Source organism: Oryza sativa, chromosome 7, assembly GCF_034140825.1.
Source record: "Oryza sativa Japonica Group chromosome 7, ASM3414082v1".
Taxonomy (NCBI): Eukaryota; Viridiplantae; Streptophyta; class Magnoliopsida; order Poales; family Poaceae; genus Oryza; species Oryza sativa.
Genome location: NC_089041.1, coordinates 27,950,490 through 27,972,045, shown reverse-complemented (window position 1 = coordinate 27,972,045; position 21,556 = coordinate 27,950,490). Strand labels below are relative to the sequence as shown.

The 21,556-nt window shown below is 41.2% G+C and overlaps 1 protein-coding gene across 1 annotated transcript; it reads left to right on the top strand.

The window, feature by feature from the left end:
- Nucleotides 1-6,224: 6,224 nt before the first annotated feature.
- LOC4344164 (ferredoxin-dependent glutamate synthase, chloroplastic-like) lies at nucleotides 6,225-21,422 on the top strand. The gene is made up of 33 exons (NM_001403231.1): nucleotides 6,225-6,557; nucleotides 7,294-7,606; nucleotides 8,129-8,571; nucleotides 8,690-8,821; nucleotides 9,353-9,451; nucleotides 9,564-9,634; nucleotides 10,152-10,248; nucleotides 11,163-11,255; nucleotides 11,349-11,494; nucleotides 12,386-12,545; nucleotides 12,776-12,886; nucleotides 12,971-13,186; nucleotides 13,971-14,128; nucleotides 14,470-14,599; nucleotides 14,828-14,886; nucleotides 14,992-15,097; nucleotides 15,305-15,401; nucleotides 16,023-16,138; nucleotides 16,232-16,429; nucleotides 16,536-16,646; nucleotides 17,019-17,258; nucleotides 17,478-17,576; nucleotides 18,182-18,277; nucleotides 18,353-18,550; nucleotides 18,661-18,735; nucleotides 18,860-18,988; nucleotides 19,072-19,170; nucleotides 19,374-19,516; nucleotides 19,598-19,691; nucleotides 19,780-20,018; nucleotides 20,097-20,175; nucleotides 20,543-20,626; nucleotides 20,710-21,422. The coding sequence occupies exons 1-33, from the start codon at nucleotides 6,309-6,311 to the stop codon at nucleotides 20,875-20,877; spliced, it is 4,848 nt and encodes a 1,615-aa protein (NP_001390160.1). The 5' UTR covers nucleotides 6,225-6,308; the 3' UTR covers nucleotides 20,878-21,422.
- Nucleotides 21,423-21,556: the final 134 nt, after the last annotated feature.

Below are 21,556 nucleotides of genomic sequence, written 5' to 3'. Positions count from 1 at the left end.
GTGCTTGCTTTGCTTGCTATGGTCCATTGTATTTTGGAGAGGGGTGGCTGCACCGTACCGTCTCACATGTGGCTCTTCTTGTTAAGATACAAATTTACCACGATTTTCGTTAATTAATACGTTTTTCAATCTGTTAAACAGCGTATTTAGTATCTTCATATAAAAATTACTTAAAAATATTAGATAAGTCTTTTTTTTCCAAGTTAAAGAAATAAAGTTCAATTAATAATTAATAATACGTTAATGTTTTTCTATCCGTAATCTTCATCTTCAAACGGAGTCACTCACATAATCACATTACATGCTCACATGGCAATGGCATCCAAAGCAGAACACTAGACAGGTCGAGTTCTACCGCTTACCCGTGAGGCCGCAGCAAGGCGTAGGCATGGGCTTCTCTGCCAACACGACAAAGGCCTCATTTGGATGGTCCTCTATTGGGAAAAGTACACGCAAGGTCCCTCAACTTGTCAGCGAGATACAAAATCGTCCTCGAACCGCAAAACCGGACATCCGGCGTCCCCCAACTTACAAAACCGGTTACAAAAGGTCCCTAGGCGGTTTTGACTCCAGTTTTGTCCCACGTGGCGGCTGGCTCAGCGTGGGACCCACGTGGGCCCCACAGGTCATGGAGACCACGTCAGCACCCTCTCTCTTTTTCTCCTCTCTCTCTCCTTCCTTCCTCTCGCTCTCTGCTCTCGCACAGGCGGCGGCGTGCGTGGCCGGAGGGTGGTGCGGCCGGCGACGGCGGCTCCCCGGTGGCGGCGCGCGGGCTCAAGGCGGCGCGAGCTCGCCGGCCTCCTCGTCCCCCTCGTGCGGTCGGTGATGGCGGACGAGCGACGAGAAGCAGGCGGTGCGACGCCCCCGCCGCGTACAGTGGCACGGTGACCGTGGCCACTATCGCCTATCAGAGGAGACCTCCGCCCGCGCCCGGAGCCGCCGACAGCGATGAGGCCGAGCGGTGCGGAGTCGTCGGCGCCACCGCTCCCCATCCGCAGCCGCGCTCGCCTGCCGCCGCCGAGCTTGCTGTCCCATGTCTCCGCCGCCGCGTCACCGCCCAGCACGAACCTCACGCTCGCGCTCGCGTTCGCCGGGTGGGGAGCCGGCCGGTCGATATCCTCTCCGCCGCTCCTTCCCCGTCGGCCGCGCCGCCCGGAGATCCTCGGCGTCGAGGTGGCCGCGGCGGAGATGGCCTCCTGCTCCTGCTGCCGCTGCAGCCGCGGCTCCTTGCTGGCTGCAAGACGACGACGGATGATGCGACGGCGCGGCGCCGTCGAATCCTCTGAGCAGCTTGTCGATTCCTTCACGCACCGCAGCGTGGTGTGGAACGCGGCGGCGTCCGGGACAAGCCGCAGGATCTCGTCGGCCACGCGGACGCCGTTGAGATTGCGCACCGTGGCGAGGTCAAGGCCGCGCCCGTCGCCGCCGCCTTGCTCCCCTGCTCCCGCGTCGTCGCCGCCGACACCTTGCTCCCCTGGTCGCACGGCCACCGCGCCTACAACCTCCTGGACGACGGCCACGACACCGTCCAGGCCAACGTCGAGCTCGGCCTCGCTGTCGACTCCCGCGAGTACGGCATCGGCGCCCAGGTAGCAAAGTTCGTCGGGCTCAAGGGCTACGGGCTCGCCGTCGTCGGCAGGGTTCCGGGCTCCCCGCGCCTCCGCCGTGCTTCCCCACTACGGCCGCCGCCGCCGCCGTCGTGGCGCCGCCCTCCTCCTCTCCTGCTCGCCCCGGCTAGCTTTGCAGATAAGTGAGAGAGAGAGATGAGGAAGGGAGAGGAAGGGAAAGAGAAGAGAGAGAGGAGGCTGACGTGGTCTCCATGACATGTGGGGCCCACGTGGGTCCCACGCTGAGTCAGCCGCCACGTGGGACAAAACCGGGTGAAAACCGCCGAGGGACTTTTTATGACCGGTTTTGTAAGTTGGGGGATGCCGGATGTCCGGTTTTGCGGTTTAGGGACGATTTTGTATCTCGATGACAAGTTGAGGGACCTTGCGTGTACTTTTCCCTCCTCTATTCCGACCCATCCATGGTGGTTAGCCCAGGATTCATCTCGAGCCCATCCAAACAAGGCCGAATCTAGGAGTCTAGTAAATGGGCCGAATTTTATTCAGCTACTTCTAGAACTATTTTCATGTATTATCATTTGGATCTGTATATTAATTGAATTTCTAAACGGAAATTTAATACATCAACTAATCTGAAAATTAAGTGTTTTTTAGCGTACAATGCAATCAAATTCAGAGTTTTAGATAGCCACGATATGTGCATGGTACCTTCCAAGTTACTATTACCAATCATGGATTCATGGTGCAGCTAACACTACAGCCAAGCTAACTGAGCAGTGAAAGTGAGCAGCCCATAAACTTGAGCTTTGCAACGGAGCATTCAGGCTTCAGCTTCAGTGCATGCTAGAAAGCGGATACGCTGTTATTAGCACCTCTGATGGGCCAGCAGACAGTCTGAATCAATCACTCTGTGCTACCAACTTTCTCATGTAGCATTCACTGTCAGCTGAAGGACACACAGGGATCGAGCTATTCAGAGCTAGTATTCAGTTTTGGTGCCTGCACCGGCAACTGCTTTACACTTCAGCTTACTCCAATTCGCACATGTTTTGTTTCTTCAGGTAAACTCATCTCCCCATGACTCCATCCGAACCGTGGACAAAGTTGTCGCACTCATGGAGCTCCATAAGTTATGAGAGCCTTCTTTTTCTTTTTTGAAGAGGACACAAGTTAGGAGTACTACTTAATAGTGATTAGTGGCGACATTGTTTTCAATTGTATCCTACAACTACATCAGCTTGATTGGCAGAAACTGTACTTGTACTAGACAGCACAGCAAGTGTTTCAACTCTGAAGATCTCCCTTTCCGTTCGTTCAGAGAGCACGAAGCTGAAAGACCATCATGGCAATGTTTGTCCCTGTAGATTAGTACTACCAGTTCTGCCATTTTGGGTGCTCCACTGGCAACGGAAACAATTTCACTAGAAAAACACAGAAGAGATGATGAAAGTTGTGCACCTACTCTTCATGATTTCAAAGACAAGTGGGATCGGCAATCAAACAAAAGCACATTTAGAAAAAGATATTTTATCAGCAATCAAACATAAGCACATTCAGAAAAAGGTAATTTTAGCTAATGCTTTTAATATTTGGATTATATGTGGAAACACTATCTTCTCTTGCATAATAGTCCTGACATGAATTGGTAAAATAAAAAATAGTACTGATGCTTGAGAATGGTTGAATCAAATGACTTGGTTTTGTCAACTAGAACTCTTCCAGAAAAGCTCTTTGTCACCTACTATTGGAGCTAGTTGCCAGTGGCAACAAACAATATTGTTGCCGGGCATGAACAATCCAGATAATGATTTGTTCTGACGCATATTTTTTCTGTGATATTCAGTCATAACTTCATTCTGACGTACTCCATCTTTCATCTCAAGCTAAGACAATATCTCCGGACTTTTTCCATGAATTATTAAGTGCACCGAACAGCCTGACAGGACAGAATATTCAGAGGGCAAGGTGAGGCAGATTTCTTCTCGTTCATTTTTTCTTTAATCCCGTACAGAGATAACCAACGTTGACTTGAACAGCTGAACTTGAGCCACAAATATCCACATCGTTCTTCAGTTAATGATCTGTTTCTACAGGTGGTGTTAAATCTATCAGCAGCTGTACAAAGAGAGCCAAGTCCAGTTTTGTGTAAAATTTTATCAAGATGAAGGCAAGCTGCTTGCTAGGAGCTGCTACTTGCTACCCTGAATCCTGACACAACCTCTTGTATTTTACTCATCTCTACTTATTTTTGCATTCTTTTTGGCACTAGTGGACGAATTGCTTAAAGATTTGGTTTGATCCATTGACTAGATAAGTAGATTGGTAAAGCTATGTCAGCATGTATGGTGACATGGGTGCTGAGCAAGCTAGTTTTGTTTTATTCAATCACATTAACCACGAACGTGAAGTTCACTGGTTGATAGAGATATGTTAACTCTGCCTTTGTGTTATATACTGCATATTGGAATTTTAAAATTCGAACAACGTGTGAACATTTGCAATGGTGTGGGAAGAGATTCTCTTTCAGGGAACTAGTATTAAAATAGCATAAATGCATAATCCGTTTAATGCCATGCCACGTTCCTTTCCATTCCGACTGAGAATTTAACTTCTAAGTTCTTTTTATGCAAACAATTTATATCGTGATGGTGTGGGAAGATAGGAGTATTCTCTTTCAGGGAACTAGTACTGAAATAGCATAATCCATTTTATGCCATGGCAAGACATGTCCCTTTTCTGTTCAGATTGAGAATTTAACTTTGAAAAGTACTTTTTACGCGAACAAAGTTTTTGGAACAATATAAGGTTTTATAAAATATATTCAGACTGTATAATTTTCAGTACATCTTAGATCCCTTTCATATGTTGTGTTAAGTATGCTGGACATGCAATTCATCTTCATATCTTGACAAGCTACTGACAAAATGTTTATATTTGTCCTTAACCATCTCCATTATCGAGATTCTACATCAATATTAAGAGAACTTAATTAAGGACTAATAACACTGACATCTACAGGTGGCAAATGGAGATAGGAGAGGAGCTTAAGAGAATAAATAAACTGAACAATGAAAAGTGGCACCAGAATACAGTGCACTGGCAGAATAATTTGGAGTTTGGAATCTTAATTAGGTGCTCATAGAAGGAACTAGACAAGACTTTTCATCTTTGATTTGTAAGGCTGCTAGGAGCCTGGCACTGTAGAGAACATCTAAAAGTTCCCCTGGTGATGATTGTCTGATATAGCTAATGAGCCTATTATTCAATGTTGATATGCTAAACCTTTTTATTACACGGAAGACGCATAACCAATTGCCATGACTCCTCCTCCTGAACTAATTTGTAGTAAAGAAAAGAAACATCAATCTTATATATTTTCTTGTCATATTTTCATGTGTAATCTTTCCACCCACCCTAAAATCATTATTAAAACTCCTGCTCTATCGATACATAAGGGCAAAGCTCTTGCCTTTTCTTCCAAAAACAATGTATTTTCTCCCTAAAAATGTGAAAATACAAATAAAATACTACAACAAAGGCCCACTCAACGTACACATTTAAGAAGAAAACCCACTGCCCACATAAAATCCCCGCTTGCTAGTTCTTTTTTTTTTAAGATAGTACATATTTAAGAAGAAAGAACGATAAGCGGGCAAAAAAAAATCTTGCTTGCCCACACCGGTTGCATCTCTATACCTCTCCCCGTCTTATAAAAAACAAATCGAGTATGTAATACACCATATCTAGGTAGTATTAGGATGTGGTATACTCTTTCCGTCCCAAAATAAGTACAGTTTTGCACTGTTTATATCCAACGTTTGACCGTTTATCTTATTTGAAAATTTTGTATGTTTACTACTTTTATTGTTATTAAATGATAAAACATGAATAGTACTTTATGTGTGACTATTTTTTTAATTTTTTTTATAAATATTTTAAATAAGACGGACGATCAAACGTTGGACACGGATTATCATGGCTACACTTAATTTGAGACGGAGGTAGTATTTCATATTAGATCTATTTATTTTTGAATAAAGAGAGTACATATTATGATACTGGACTACTGGAGCAATACCCAGGGCCAGCAACAAAAGAAAAAAAATAGGAGCATCCATAATGAAGGAGTACAAGGCTAAACAAGTCAAGTCCGTTGCAAAACCCCGTCAAAAATCCCAGCCACGGGCCACCAATGCGCCCCAGTCCGGGCCCCACCAAAAGCCCCCAAAAGGCAATCAAATCAGTTCAATCCAACTACAACTCCGCCTTCAAAAAAAACCACACAAACCCAACCGCGAGTCCGCCGCTCCCCACCTCCTCGCTCTCCCACCCATTCGGCGCCCCCCTCGCTCGGCGCCGTTCCTCCCCTCTCGCCTCTCGCCTCTCGCCCTCGCCTGCGACTCTCCGTGCGCCCGAGAGGCATCCGCATCCGGCATCCTCCTCTCGTCGTCGTCTTCCTCGTCGTCCGTAACCACCCGCGCGCCCGCTACTCCACACGCACCCATCCATCCATCCCTCTCCCTCCCCCCCGCCCTATCCTCTCCTCTCCCCCTCCTCTCCACACGATCCACGCCTTGTCGCCTTCCCGCATCCACCACCACCGCCTCCCGCGCGCCCGTCGTTGGAGATATATCACGCGCGGAAGCGCAGCCGCGTGTATTGTTTGTTCGTTCGTTGTTGGGTGGTGGTAGACGAGGGGTGGTGGTGTGGTCTCGTGCCGGGGACCGGATCGGCGCGCCCATGGCCACGCTCCCACGTGCGGCGGCGGCGGCGGCGCCGTCGCCAGCCGCGGCGCTGCTCCCGCTCCCGCGCGCCGCGCCGCTGCTGGCGGGGCGCGCGGCGGCGCGCTCCGCGGCGCGGAGGCTCAGGGCGAGGGGGACAAGGGCGCCGCCGCTCGCGGCCGCGCGGCGCGGGTGGGGAGGCGTCTCCCCGCGCGCGGTGCTCGACCTGCCACGACGACGGGAGGCCGCGGAGAAGCCCGCGCAGAAGGTATGGGCCGCTCCGCCGATCAGGCGCTTGTACAGTGGTGCGGATGGTTGGGTGAGAGATGGCGCTTGGATGGGTCGGTGTTTTGGGGTTTTGCATGTTTGGTTGTGGTGATTACTGATTAGATTGGTTTATGAAGCTATGAGCCCATACGTGTTTTCATGGATTCATCCCTAGTTTTGAGGCCATTTTGGTTTATTTTTCTCTCTATACATGCTTCTAGTGGATTTGCGGTCGCCCCGAATACATTGGAAATCAGAGTAAGCTGCGGTAGAGGTGGTTCATGGAACTGATGATTCAGATTATTTAACGCCTCCTGATCACTGTTATTGGATAGGCTTTTGTCCTGATGCAAAAGCTACTTGCATGTGCAAGCTTTTTTTAATCTCTAGTTGATCCTTGTTCACTGCAAGTTGTCGCTGTTGCGCTGTTCCTTTTGTGGATTTTTTTAAAACAGTAGGGTAGTAAGTGAACAAACTACAACAAATGCAGGTGCGATAAACAATTATTTGGTAAGGAACGGATACATGACAGCTGTGGTGGTAGGTACTGATCGCGATCGAATTCCAGGAGTACCACATTGTGTAATGCATTGGTGAAAAAGGCTGTAATGTACTTTCCATGGCTCTTCTGGAATGTCTTGAATGCAAGATTGTATTCTGAGTCGCAATTATGATGCTGTAAATCAAGCAGTGTGTTTTGCTCTTGTTGATATCAGTATTTCCTTTCTATTTATCAGGCTGCAGATTTGAATGAAATCTTATCAGAACGTGGTGCTTGTGGTGTTGGATTTGTCGCAAACTTGAAAAATGAGCCTTCATTCAATATTGTCCGGGATGCCCTTGTGGCTCTTGGCTGCATGGAGCACCGTGGTGGGTGTGGAGCGGACAATGACTCCGGTGACGGTTCAGGACTGATGAGTGGTATCCCATGGGACTTGTTCAATGACTGGGCCAACAAGCAAGGGCTTGCTCCCCTGGACAGAACAAATACAGGTGTCGGAATGGTCTTTCTTCCACAAGACGAGAATTCTATGGAAGAAGCCAAAGCTGGTAGAGTGTTTCTTATGCTTACCTCAATTTTCTGCCCACATTACCGAGCATTTCTTGCTTTCAAAGTGCAATATTTCCTGTGTTCGTATGGATCATAACATTTATGTTCGCAATGCATATCTTGTTGCCACCTGTTTCGGTATGTTTTATTTGGGAGTTTTCATGCTGCCATACTTCATATCCCATGACACCTTGACCCTTTTCTGACTCACTATTATCCCTTGCATGAAATTTTAGAAAGTAAATATCATTTATTTGTATCTACAACTATAACCTATAACAAATGCATTTTCAGTTTCTTGTGTGCTAAAATTTTCATCCCTTCAAAGGGACAATTATTTTATAAAACTCACAATGACATCTGCTTCACAAGTGAAAATGGATATGGTGGTTAAGTACCATATCCTGTTTTCTATTTTTTTTTTAAAAAAATACATTCTTATGGTTGGTAGCCAGCAGTTACCATGTTGGTTTCGTACCATTGTCATGCATGATCTGAATGTCACCATGTTGCCTTTTCAGTTGTTGCCAAGGTATTCACTGACGAAGGCCTTGAGGTTCTTGGCTGGAGAACTGTTCCTTTTAATGTATCAGTGGTAGGTCGCTATGCAAAAGAAACCATGCCTAATATACAACAGATATTTGTGAAAGTTGCAAAAGAAGATAATGCTGATGACATAGAGAGAGAGTTGTACATCTGCCGGAAGCTGATAGAGCGGGCCACAAAATCTGCTAGTTGGGCAGATGAACTTTATTTCTGTTCTTTGTCAAGCAGAACTATAGTCTACAAGGGGATGCTTCGATCTGAGATTCTTGGGCAATTCTATTTGGACCTTCAGAATGAACTCTACAAATCACCTTTTGCCATATACCATCGAAGATACAGTACCAATACAAGCCCTAGATGGCCTCTTGCTCAACCTATGAGGTTACTTGGACACAATGGAGAGATTAATACAATACAGGTTTGTTCCTGAATCTATAATTCTTCTATTTGTTCGCTGTATCTGATGTTTAGCAAAAGTGTGTTATTGAAGATTAAACATACCTCAAGTGTATTCATAGTCTATCCTTTCCTTGCAGGGGAACTTGAACTGGATGCGATCAAGGGAAGCCACACTACAATCTCCTGTATGGCGTGGGCGTGAGCATGAAATACGTCCATTTGGTGATCCTAAAGCATCTGATTCAGCAAACCTTGACAGTACTGCTGAAGTAAGAGACTGCACATGGAGCATCCATTACTTATGCTTCTTGTCCACACAATTAACATAATTTTGCTTTCTTTTTTGTAATAATTCTAGAGCCAGTTTTTTGGGGCACTCCTTGACCGTTCAAAATTCCTTTGGTGAATTTGCTTAACAACACATAATTTGTCTAGCAGCTGTAGGATGTTAACATTTTGATAACAATTGAGAAGTAAAATACAGAAATCTGACGAAAAAGGCCAGTTCAAAGTTTTTGAAACAATTGAAAGATGCACAGCATGTACAAACATCCTATGATACTTTGAATTAATGCTTTTGAGATGTGGAGAATGAAGTTGTACTTCTAAATGTTATAAAGTTGCAAGTTACTGCTAGTTGCTAAGCAACATGATTTTTACTCGATCTATTTCAATGTGCATTATCATTTATATATATTAATCTGAATGTGCATCACACACCCTGCTCTCTTCTTCAATGCATTAAAAGTTGTTGCAAAACTGCTGTTATTATTAAATCATCAAATTCTTTCTTGCACCAGTTACTGCTAAGAAGTGGCAGAAGTCCTGCTGAAGCTATGATGATTCTCGTTCCTGAGGCATACAAGAACCATCCTACATTGTCAATAAAATATCCTGAGGTATGGAATGCGTTAGTATATATAGAAGCCATGGGTATGCATCAAATTCCTCACATATTAACTAGTGCAAGCAGTTCTGTTCAAGTGAATGTTCTCTTCATTTGTGCATTAGGTAATCGACTTCTATGACTACTATAAAGGTCAAATGGAGGCTTGGGATGGACCTGCTTTGCTCTTATTTAGGTAAAATCATTTTTGTGTTAATCTGTTAGGTATTTAATTTATTTTCTTTTGCTATGTCAGTTCATGATGTGTAGGCACAGTTTTCTTGCACAGTTTGGTCAAAGGCATCTCATGCATCAGCAGATTTGACTTCCTTCTAATTTATATACCTTGATTCAAGAAATAAGGATGCACCAAGTAGCTATTTATTGTGAAAGATAAAATCATAAGAGAAGGCTACATGCTGTCATTAGAAGTATTGGCAAACGATATCTAAGTGTAGCTGTAGAAACCTATTGAAGCATGGTACAGCAATAAAATTCCATATAGGAGACAAAACTGATATATGCAAAATAACAACATATATTAAAATAATAATGAAATATTGCTGAACTGAAATATTGCTGAACTAGTCCCCATGATAGAGGATGCTTTCTGTTTTCATGAATAAGATATTCCAATACTTCTCCAATTTAGAGCATCCTGCAACAGAATTGACACTGCTTACAAGTTCGATTTGGTATATTCTTGCGTGCAGTGATGGAAGGACAGTAGGAGCATGTCTTGATCGAAATGGTCTCCGCCCAGCACGCTATTGGAGAACATCTGATGATTTTGTTTATGTTGCATCTGAGGTATGCCCTTTTGATGTTCTGGTAATTTTATTCTTCTGTATAGAATTGATTGTTCGGTGACAATGTTATTAGAGAGAAACATTGATATTCTCATGTATAGTGAAATCTCCATTTTGAAATTCTTGAATTGGAGCATTTGGTTTATCTGCCAATAACTTATTGCAGATATACTGACACCCTTCTATACCAAACCGCAGAGTTCAGATATCATTGAGTAAGTATTGTGTCCATTTGCTAAAGTGTAGGTCTGACATCTACAACAGGTGATTAGGAGAAAATTACGAAGTTAGTGTTTTCGTTCCTATTAGGATGTTATGTTTTATGCCCATGCATGTGTGGTATCATCCTATAATGATACCACATGGCAATTAAGTTGGCAGAGTAAATGCACAGTACCTCAATTGTAGTGAAGTAAATAGCATTTGCAGGGTACATGGATGCCATGCTATTCTTCCTTTCCTCTGTCTTAAAGAAGCTTCCCTCACACCTTCCTTATACCGGCAGCTTTTTATATAGTATTGCATACACCATTGAGCATTTAATTACGGCTTACTGGATGCATAATTTGAAGAATTGGTTTACGTAGATGATCACTGCTGCTCTTGATAGACGAGTTGCTTCATGAAATTGTTAAGTCAACTTATGCTTAAGTTTGCTAAGTCCAAATCATGTTCGACTCTTTGGATGGCAATTCATACTCTATTACCCTATTTTTTACTATCTTTTGAGCAGTTGAAATGCGATATATTATATTTAAAATCATGACAATAAAATATTAACCTTGTGCCACCATACTGCAACACTTGATGGAGTTACTTTGGATCACTTTCTTAAATGCCCTGTGGGAGTCCCCAAAGTTCTATATTGTATGGTTCTTACTGATCACTAGCTTTTTTTTTTATGACAATCTACAGGTTGGTGTTATACCAATGGATGAGTCAAAGGTAGTAATGAAAGGAAGATTGGGTCCTGGAATGATGATAACGGTTGACCTACAAACTGGCCAGGTTAGAATAGAAATGAAATAACCATTTTCCTTTCTTGCTTTGAGTATTCCAGACAATTCAAATATATGTGCTAAACCTCATGAATCATCTTAGGTGCTTGAAAACACAGAAGTGAAGAAAAGTGTGGCTTCAGCGAACCCCTATGGATCCTGGTTGCAGCAAAGTACACGTTCAATAAAGCCTGTCAACTTCCAGTCATCTGTTGCTATGGACAATGAAACGGTCTTGAGACACCAGCAGTAAGAATCCCTCAGACTTTGTTCCATCGATCTTGAACATCTGTTCTTTCTTTTCCTTCAATTGGGAACTCCCCTACTGTTCTCCTAAACAATCATCTCTTTTGTTCTTTTCTCCTTGTGGAACCTAAGTATGTTTGTGCTTGAGATAGCAAGTCTATGTGCTGATTGTACATTTGTACCTGGTATTTGTGTTGAAAAATATTTGTGTAACTTTACATATATAAATTAAATTCCTTGTATTGCAATGTAGTTTTACTCTTCCTGATGGACAAATGTAGTCTACAGCTGATTATATCATTATCTAACTTAATTGTTCCTTTCCATTATCTATGCCCAATGCGATAGAGAAATAGAATGTAGCGTCTTTAGTTTTTCTATTTTCTAGTTGTACATATCCCAATAAAAAAAAAGAAAAACTCCCATTTCAAAATAAAATTGTATCAGAATGCGCCAGTAATTTTTTTAATGAAACACCAGTAAACCTAAACTAACCATTAATACAAAGATTATATTGGCAGGCCATCCATTTTTTGTAGTGTTATATCTTGTGAAATATCACAATAGCAACTAAATATGGTGAAGGTGTAAATTGTGAAACATCTCAATTTCTGAATACACCAGAAGAAGTAAGATTCATTCAGATTTCAGAGGATATGCCCAAAACTTTGCTTTTGATCTTGGTAAAACGCCATGCCTAGAAATATTCTTTTCAACCAATTTGGCTGATTTTGGTATGTTCTCGATGTGTACTACTCCGCACTTACCTATTTTTCTGTAGATCAGAGTATCAGGCGTTGCTGCACAGAAAATTTGATGAGACATAAAGCTTATATATGCTAGATGGTCATTCAGGCTTGATATTTAATTTGAGATTACTGTCTTTGTCTTCAGGGCCTTTGGATATTCGAGTGAAGATGTTCAAATGGTAATTGAAACAATGGCTTCACAAGGCAAGGAACCAACATTTTGTATGGGTGACGACATTCCATTAGCTGTGTTGTCACAAAAGCCACACATGTTATTTGATTATTTCAAACAGCGATTTGCACAAGTAAGTAAATCCTTGCTGATATTATGCCAGACAACTTGTTAAACACCTAAAGTGCTTTTCTCATTGTTTAATAGTGTGTATTTCTTTGTGCAACTGGTGTTTCAACTGTTAGTGATGCACAACAATGGCCTGTTGTCCATTGATTTTTTTCCTCATTTACAAAAGTAATTATAGCAAGATGAAATCCTGCCTTCTGCTGGACATAATAATGCATTTTGTCCGATTTGTAGGTTACAAATCCTGCTATTGATCCCCTCAGAGAAGGTTTGGTTATGTCTCTTGAAGTCAATATTGGTAAACGGCGCAATATCTTGGAAGTTGGCCCTGAAAATGCTGATCAGGTAGTTCTTTTGAAGGAAATAGTTTTTTTTTTTTTTTTTTGAATTCATGGGGAATATAAAGACACCATCTTGTTGAATTTTCAGGTTACCCTATCAAGTCCTGTGCTTAATGAAGGTGAACTAGAATCACTTTTGAATGACTCAAAACTGAAGCCTAAAGTACTCTCGACATACTTCGACATCCGTAAAGGTCTAGATGGTTCCCTTGATAAGGCTATTAAGGTTCTTTGTGATGAAGCTGATGCTGCTGTGCGGAATGGTTCTCAACTTCTTGTGCTTTCTGATCGTTCTGAAGCACTCGTGAGTAGCTTCTGAGTTCTGACATTTTAAAATCCTACTTCCTCTGTTTCAGGTTATAAGACTTTCTAGCATTGCCCACATTCATATAGATGTTAATGAATCTAGTCAAATATATATGTCTAGATTCATTAACATCTTTATGAATGTGGGCAATGCTAGAAAGTCTTATAACCTGAAACGGAGGTAGTAGCATTTAACGTAAAAGCTGTGCTATTTTCATAGTCTTGGATGGCTAAGACATCTTTACATTTTTATTTCACTCCTTTACATAACCAACAGATTGAGTGTGTTTTATTTCTTTATTCAAATGTTTATTACTCCGTAGTGGATAATATTAACCAATTATCCTTATTTGAACTCTAATAATAATTATAATTATTATAAACACTTACATCCATGGTGCAATGATACTCTGACGAGGCCACATAATTGGTACCTCGGTAGTATCGATTAGTTACATTTTATATGTTACCTGCCCAGTTATATGTCTGTCAGGAGCATTACTTACTATCACAGTTTAGATTTATAGAATTTTGTAATGATGACTACTGCAGTACTGATGTATCCACAGATGCACATAAGTTTGTAGCATGAAAGCTTCATGACCGAATGCTAATCTACCTAGTTTTTTTTTCTCTTCCATGTTTAGATCAAAATGCAAAGGTTTTTTTATTCAAATTCGGACTATTTACTAGTACAATGAGATATACAGTTGAGATAGGATTGTGCTATTTGCTTTATTCATGTTTCCTAGATTGCAATATTAAATTGCTTAATGATGTAGGAACCAACTCGCCCTGCCATCCCGATACTTCTAGCTGTTGGTGCCATCCACCAGCATTTGATTCAAAATGGTCTTCGGATGTCTGCTTCCATTGTTGCTGATACTGCTCAGTGTTTTAGCACCCATCAGTTTGCTTGCTTGATCGGATATGGTGCCAGGTATGACTTTATTGTCAACATAGATTTCTTTCAATATCCACCAGTTCATTACTTATATTTGCTTCATTTTGCATCCGAATCCTGCTTAGATGAATGCATACACTCTGAATTAACATATGAATGGGATTGGAATTTAGCATTGTGCTTAACACAAGAAGCCGTAATATAACACAACTAAGATACAAGAGATCCATTAAACTAGGTGTGTTCTTCCTTTTCACTCAATTGATTTTGTGTAGGTTGTAGTCATAGGTGTGCACTTCCTCTAGGAACCAGATAGTCTTAACAGTGCTGCATCTGCTTTTAGATTTACTTGTATTAATTCTTGTTTTGTGCATTAGTGCTATATGTCCGTATCTGGCACTAGAAACATGCCGGCAATGGAGGCTGAGCAACAAAACTGTTAATTTGATGCGAAACGGGAAGATGCCCACGGTGACCATTGAGCAGGCCCAAAGAAACTTTATCAAGGTATGATTTCTATAGCTTGAGTTGTGACTAGTTTGTTGCATGCTGTTATACTGTTGCCACTCTGTTAATGTACTCGAGTCTGATACTGCATTTTACTTTTTATGATCCATCATCTCATGTTAAAGGTCTCTGATTTGTGAATGAGTTATCCCGTATCACTTGTAAGCTTGTAGTTAGTACTTCATATGTCATTTTACATTTTTTATTAATTAATATATATTTTTTCAGGCAGTAAAATCTGGCCTACTCAAGATTCTTTCAAAAATGGGAATATCATTGCTCTCAAGGTTTGTTTATATTCCCTCATACAGTGTGACAGAATTATGGTTCCAATCTTGTGAAGTTTGAACTACCTCTGCAATATCTTTACGTATCCTCTTTTTTTTGGACAGTTATTGTGGAGCCCAGATCTTCGAAATTTATGGCCTTGGTCAAGAGGTTGTTGATCTCGCCTTCTGTGGAAGTGTATCGAAAATTGGAGGTCTCACCCTTGATGAGGTATTTTACAATTTTTCAGTACGCTACTTCAAGTCACTTGAACGCCATTCACAATTCTCAATTCCTACATGGTTTTATTTTTTTTCTTTGTCTCACATAGTATTTAATTGTCTGACGATCTCCTATTCGTGTACTATTTATCTCTTTTTTATTGTTACCTGCTAACACTTCTCTGACACCACAACCCCTATCCTTTTCTTTGCAAAGCTGGGTAGAGAAACATTATCATTCTGGGTGAAGGCGTTCTCAGAAGATACTGCGAAGAGGCTAGAGAACTTTGGATTCATTCAATCCAGACCTGGAGGTAGCATCTAACTCATGAATTGCCACGAACACCCCTGTTTGTTGCCATTTGCTCAATCAAAATGACATCAATTCGATGATCTGAGATCTAGTTTTGTACAGAATGTGTTTTTCGTTTTATATCTGACACTATACTAAGGCACTGTGATTCAGAATCTAAGTTTGGTTGGGTCCCTCTAGGGATTCACCAATAAAAAAAATGTTTTCATGCATCCTCTCCTGTCAAGTGCCATGGTACTATTTATTGATGTCTTCTGGTTCTAGAAATTCTTTTATTCTATTGTAAAGGATATACCAGTAATATCCCTGCATGAATTTTGTGGGATGGAGTTTTGGGCTGCACAGGCATGTGATCCTGGATTTGATCCACACCTACGCCCGTGTAAGGGTGAAAGTTGAAACACCTTTTTCTAAAACAAAGAGGCAACAGTAGATGCTTACAAAACATGGCTTTATAGTTTCAATAGAACGGACAATACTCTGAAGTTTTCCTATAAGATTCCCTAAAGTTGATGCTTAGAGATTTGTTTTTATGTAAGAAATTTCAAGTTTATCATCTTATGTACTCATGTGCATTATTATTTAATACTGAAACTTTGTTGCTTTTATATTTTCTGAACAGGTGAATATCATGCAAATAATCCTGAGATGTCAAAGCTGCTGCACAAAGCAGTTCGTGAAAAAAGTGACAATGCATACACCGTCTACCAACAACATCTTGCAAGCCGTCCTGTCAATGTTAGTGATGCTTACTCCTTACTTTGCAGTTGGCCAATCCACAGATCCTTTTGGTGTTGCATTTGGTTCACCACTATATCTTTTACACTGCAGGTTCTTCGAGATCTTCTAGAGTTGAAGAGTGATCGTGCCCCTATTCCTATCGGTAAAGTTGAGCCTGCAACCTCCATCGTTGAGCGATTTTGTACAGGTGGAATGTCCCTTGGAGCTATTTCCAGAGAAACACATGAAGCTATTGCAATTGCAATGAATAGAATAGGTGGGAAATCTAACTCCGGAGAAGGTGGTGAGGTGTGTCAGATAATTTTCCCTGAGATGAAGATATATACTTAATTATGTCAAACAGATCAAGTGGAAACTACAAGAGAAAATTGCTTATGGACTTCTCTCTTTTCAGGACCCAATCCGCTGGAGTCCCCTTGCAGATGTAGAGGATGGGTATTCTCCAACACTTCCTCATCTCAAGGGTCTACAGAATGGAGACACTGCCACAAGTGCCATTAAGCAGGTGCAGCATCAGAATTTCATGGGTGCTATCTGCATTACTTAATTGTCATTATCTGTGTGTTTTTTCTCAAATTTTCCTTGGGCATTATTATAATATTCTGGATGGAAGATAACATTCTATTTTCAAAACCATTACTTGTGTTGGAATATGAGCATGTTTAACTTTTGCCAAATTGTCCTTATAATGTGTCCTCTATGTCACAAAAAATAAAGATACAGAGCATGCTTAACTAATTTCATTCTATATATTAGTGCAGATTAACTATTTCATCCTTTACTTACTAGAGTAGTCCTTAATCAAGAGTACATAACGTCCATTTTCTAGTGTATTAGTATCTTTGAGTTAGTTTTCACTTATACCATCCTCTTACAGGTTGCATCTGGACGCTTTGGGGTTACACCAACATTTTTAGTAAATGCTGAACAAATTGAGATAAAGATTGCACAAGGGGCAAAGCCTGGTGAAGGGGGCCAACTTCCAGGGAAAAAAGTCAGTGCATACATTGCTCGGCTGAGAAACTCCAAACCTGGAGTTCCTCTCATATCCCCACCACCCCACCATGACATCTATTCAATCGAGGATCTAGCACAGTTAATTTATGATCTTCATCAGGTTTGTCTTCTCTTAGTATTGGTGCAATGAGCCAATGACAACTAGAAATATTGTTGGTGCTGTGGGAGAATTACATAAGCTTTAGAATAAAAGTTTGTTGTAGCTTGCAAGAATTGGAGCACTTTTGTTACCTTTACCTACTGTTGACATTTGAAGTAGAGTTGGTGCATTCCCTGGCACTTACCAAGACATTTTTTTTTCAATATCTGGTGGGAGCAGATCAATCCAAAAGCGAAGGTATCTGTAAAGCTTGTAGCTGAAGCAGGAATTGGAACTGTAGCTTCTGGAGTATCCAAAGGAAACGCAGACATAATTCAGGTTGGTTAAACTTTTCTGTGTTAATTATTCAGAGTTAACTCTTGCCATGGTTTACTGCTATTCAACTATTATTTTTGTACCATTAACTCTTAGCTGCAATGCTATCCCTCTATCAGGTCGCATATGGTTTTGTTTGCTATCTTATGCTACATATTTTGTCATTTATATATGGTATTCACAATGATAGGACTCTCTTCTGTAGTTTGTTTTTCTCTATATTGAGAAATATTGATTCCTTTACTAAAGTGGCATATGCCTCAACACTGAGTACTTGCTAATGAATGCCACTATCTAGTGAAAAATGTGCCCAAGAAGCTGTTATAGATCGTGGAGGATTCTTTGAGAAATTTACTAAAATGATCCCAAAATCTCAGCAGTGTGGTGCATGATGCTCTCTTCAAAAAATACCCATACTAATGAAGATACTGAACATATGTACAAATTGAATGAATGTACTACCTCCGTCCCAAAAATCTCTTATATTTTGGGATGGAGGTAGTACTAAACTATATAACCTTTTGCTTCAACGCAGATAGATTATTGCAACATTTGAATTAGATTATTTATGAAAACTTATTTGAAATACGTGTATTTCTGTCACACAGATATCAGGTCATGATGGTGGCACTGGAGCTAGCCCAATTAGTTCAATCAAGCATGCTGGGGGTCCTTGGGAACTTGGTCTTTCAGAAACGCACCAGGTTTGCTTCATCTATTTGCTTCTTTTACCTATTGAAACATCGTCTTTGTTCTAATGCTAGTTAGCTTGTCTCCAGACACTTATACAAAATGGATTGAGAGAGAGGGTAGTACTTAGGGTGGATGGTGGATTCAGAAGTGGCCTAGATGTCCTTATGGCTGCTGCCATGGGCGCGGATGAATATGGTTTTGGTTCTGTGGCTATGATAGCTACTGGATGTGTCATGGCACGCATTTGCCACACAAACAATTGCCCAGTTGGAGTTGCTAGTCAGGTAATGGCAATAGAAGCTATTTTTTTTCCTTCCTCTTTTGAGTTTCTATCTTTACACCTTAAAAGATCGACCTACACTGGTATTTTATCCTACATTCCATGTACCTGCAGAGAGAAGAACTTCGTGCTAGGTTTCCTGGTGTTCCTGGTGATCTTGTAAACTACTTCCTCTTTGTTGCAGAAGAGGTATGGCATCATTCACATTACTATTGCTATCTGTATTAATCTTGTTCTGTAGCAATTATGGTCATGTGATATATCTTATTTTGCACATATCAGCGTATTTCATACTCATGCTTAAATTATCCAGGTACGAGCGACATTGGCCCAATTGGGTTTTGAAAAGCTCGATGATATAATTGGGCGAACAGATATACTTAAAGCAAAGCATGTCTCTTTGGCGAAAACACAGCACATTGACCTCAAATACCTCTTATCGGTACAGAGTTAACTGCCAGTTTTGTTTTAGTAGTTGGCATTTCAACCATATGCTTGTTATAGTAATCAATCTCATTGTACCAGAGTGCTGGATTACCCAAATGGAGTAGCTCTCAGATAAGGAGTCAAGATGTCCACAGTAATGGCCCTGTTCTTGACGAGACAATCCTTGCCGATCCTGATGTAATGTTTTCTATTCGGTTCTCAGTTACATTAACTTCACTAGTGACTGATTTGTGAATAGTCAGCCAAAGTAATCCTTGACTCTGCTACTTGGTCAGCTTGAAACCAGGACGAACGATGTCCTTAATTGTAGTTTAAAGCTAACTGTTTAGTTGTATCTTGCTTAATGGTGCAGCATTACTTATATATATTCTATTTTGCAGATATCCGATGCGATTGAGAATGAGAAGGAGGTTTCCAAGACATTTCAAATTTACAATGTTGACAGGGCTGTCTGTGGTCGAGTAGCAGGTGTCATTGCCAAGAAGTATGGTGACACAGGATTTGCAGGCCAGCTCAACATTACGTATGTTAACCGTTTTCTTTTTTTTTTTAATTCGATTTCTCTTATGAAAAGGTAGGAACATAATGATTTTTTGCCCTTCAGGTTTACTGGAAGCGCAGGGCAGTCCTTTGGATGTTTCCTAACTCCTGGAATGAATATTCGGCTAGTTGGAGAGGCCAACGATTATGTGGGAAAGGTATCTAATGCAAACAGGCATGCAGCGCTATTGAAAATTGTGCCTGACCAGATTTATAATACCTTTTCTTTTTTTAAAAAAAATGCAGGGTATGGCTGGTGGAGAGCTGGTTGTAGTTCCTGTAGAAAAAACAGGATTTGTTCCTGAGGATGCTGCTATAGTTGGTAACACTTGTCTGTATGGAGCTACTGGTGGTCAGGTATTTGTGAGAGGCAAAACAGGTGAAAGATTTGCAGTTAGAAACTCCCTTGGTCAAGCAGTGGTTGAGGGCACTGGAGATCATTGCTGCGAGTACATGACTGGTGGCTGTGTAGTTGTACTTGGCAAGTAAGTACCACATGCAGGATTCTCATATTGAGAATCGCCTTCTTTTGTCCTGATATATGGATATTTCTCAATCGACAGAGTTGGGAGGAATGTTGCAGCTGGAATGACGGGTGGCCTTGCCTATATTCTAGATGAGGATGATACACTCGTCCCAAAGGTTTCATAACCTTGAAACTTCTGGTTTTACTAGCTTGATAACATGCACGTATATACGCCAGTTAGGACTTGTTCTTTTTAATATCATTTTCCATATTTCTGTCTAGTTGCATGCTCGGCTTAGGACAACCTCAGACTAACATGTTTTACATGATTCTACGTCGTCAGGCCTTTTATCTAAAAAAACATGATTCTACGCAAGTACAGGGAATGATGATTAGAAAGGCCTACATGTTCTGATATAATATTACAATCTTATCATCTCTAATAACTTTCGTTGCCTATTTCATCACTTTGCATGAGTAAATTGTTCATGTATGAAGGTCATTGTCAAGGTAAAGAATTGACAATTAGTTGTGTTTCCTTAGGTTAACAAGGAGATTGTGAAGATGCAGAGAGTGAATGCTCCAGCCGGGCAGATGCAGCTGAAGGGCTTGATTGAGGCTTACGTTGTAAGTGAAGTTCACTTCGGAAAGTTTAGCACCGACTACTCGTTCATTTCCCATTTCGCTAACACTGAACGTTGCTTTTACAGGAAAAAACAGGCAGCGAGAAAGGTGCCACGATTTTGAGAGAATGGGAGGCATATCTGCCACTCTTCTGGCAACTGGTACCACCAAGTGAAGAAGACTCTCCTGAAGCTTGTGCCGAGTTTGAACGAGTACTTGCCAAGCAAGCAACAACAGTACAATCGGCGAAGTGATCTACTGCAATTCCCAAGTGATCAGATTAGACAACAGGAAGGTGTTCTTTGGTACTTTCCAGGTGATTTTTTCCTGGGACCGCATCAAGGAAAACAAAATAACAACTGGCATACTTGTGAAGCACCGAAGTGCCCCCAAAGACTGCGATTTTGTGGAAGCTCTGCCCAAGGCATCTTTTGAAACGAAGTTTCACATGATCGTGGAGGATTCTTCTTTGCGCCCTTGCACTTGCACGCCCTAGTTAACCACCCCCCTGTAAATTGGTTTGCTGACGCTAGGTTGCTATTTGCAGAGGCAGTGAAGACACACTTCTAAACTTCTCCATTCCTGTACAGGATTCGTGTCCTATGTAATCGTATTTTTGGTTCTGGACACATTAGTTCTTACATTTATACCCGTCCAGTGGGGGCATGCGAGTCGCATGTGCATACAGCTATAGTGAATAAAGTGTACTGTCAAGTAGTTTTCTCAGGTTGTTGCCAGTGGACCGTGGTGTTATCGTTATGGATTATAATTCAAGGTGTCAAATACTTCAATTATTATATTTTTTTATCTAAAATATAATCATGTGAGATGTTATAAAAAAAATAATTATAATGATGCAATTGAATAAAAAACAGATGAATATTTTTTTAAAAAAAAATAATTGAAAGGTTTGCTAAACCCAACCTTTAAAGA

What these genes read in the sequence shown, in the direction of transcription:
- LOC4344164 (NM_001403231.1), top strand. Translation starts at nt 6,309, where the DNA reads ATGGCCACGCTCCCACGTGCGGCGGCGGCGGCGGCGCCGTCGCCAGCC. An exon ending in ACTCCGGAGAAGGTGGTGAG is followed by an intron (nt 16,430 to 16,535) that starts GTGTGTCAGATA and finishes CTCTCTTTTCAG; the next exon opens with GACCCAATCCGCTGGAGTCC. An exon ending in CCACAAGTGCCATTAAGCAG is followed by an intron (nt 16,647 to 17,018) that starts GTGCAGCATCAG and finishes ATCCTCTTACAG; the next exon opens with GTTGCATCTGGACGCTTTGG.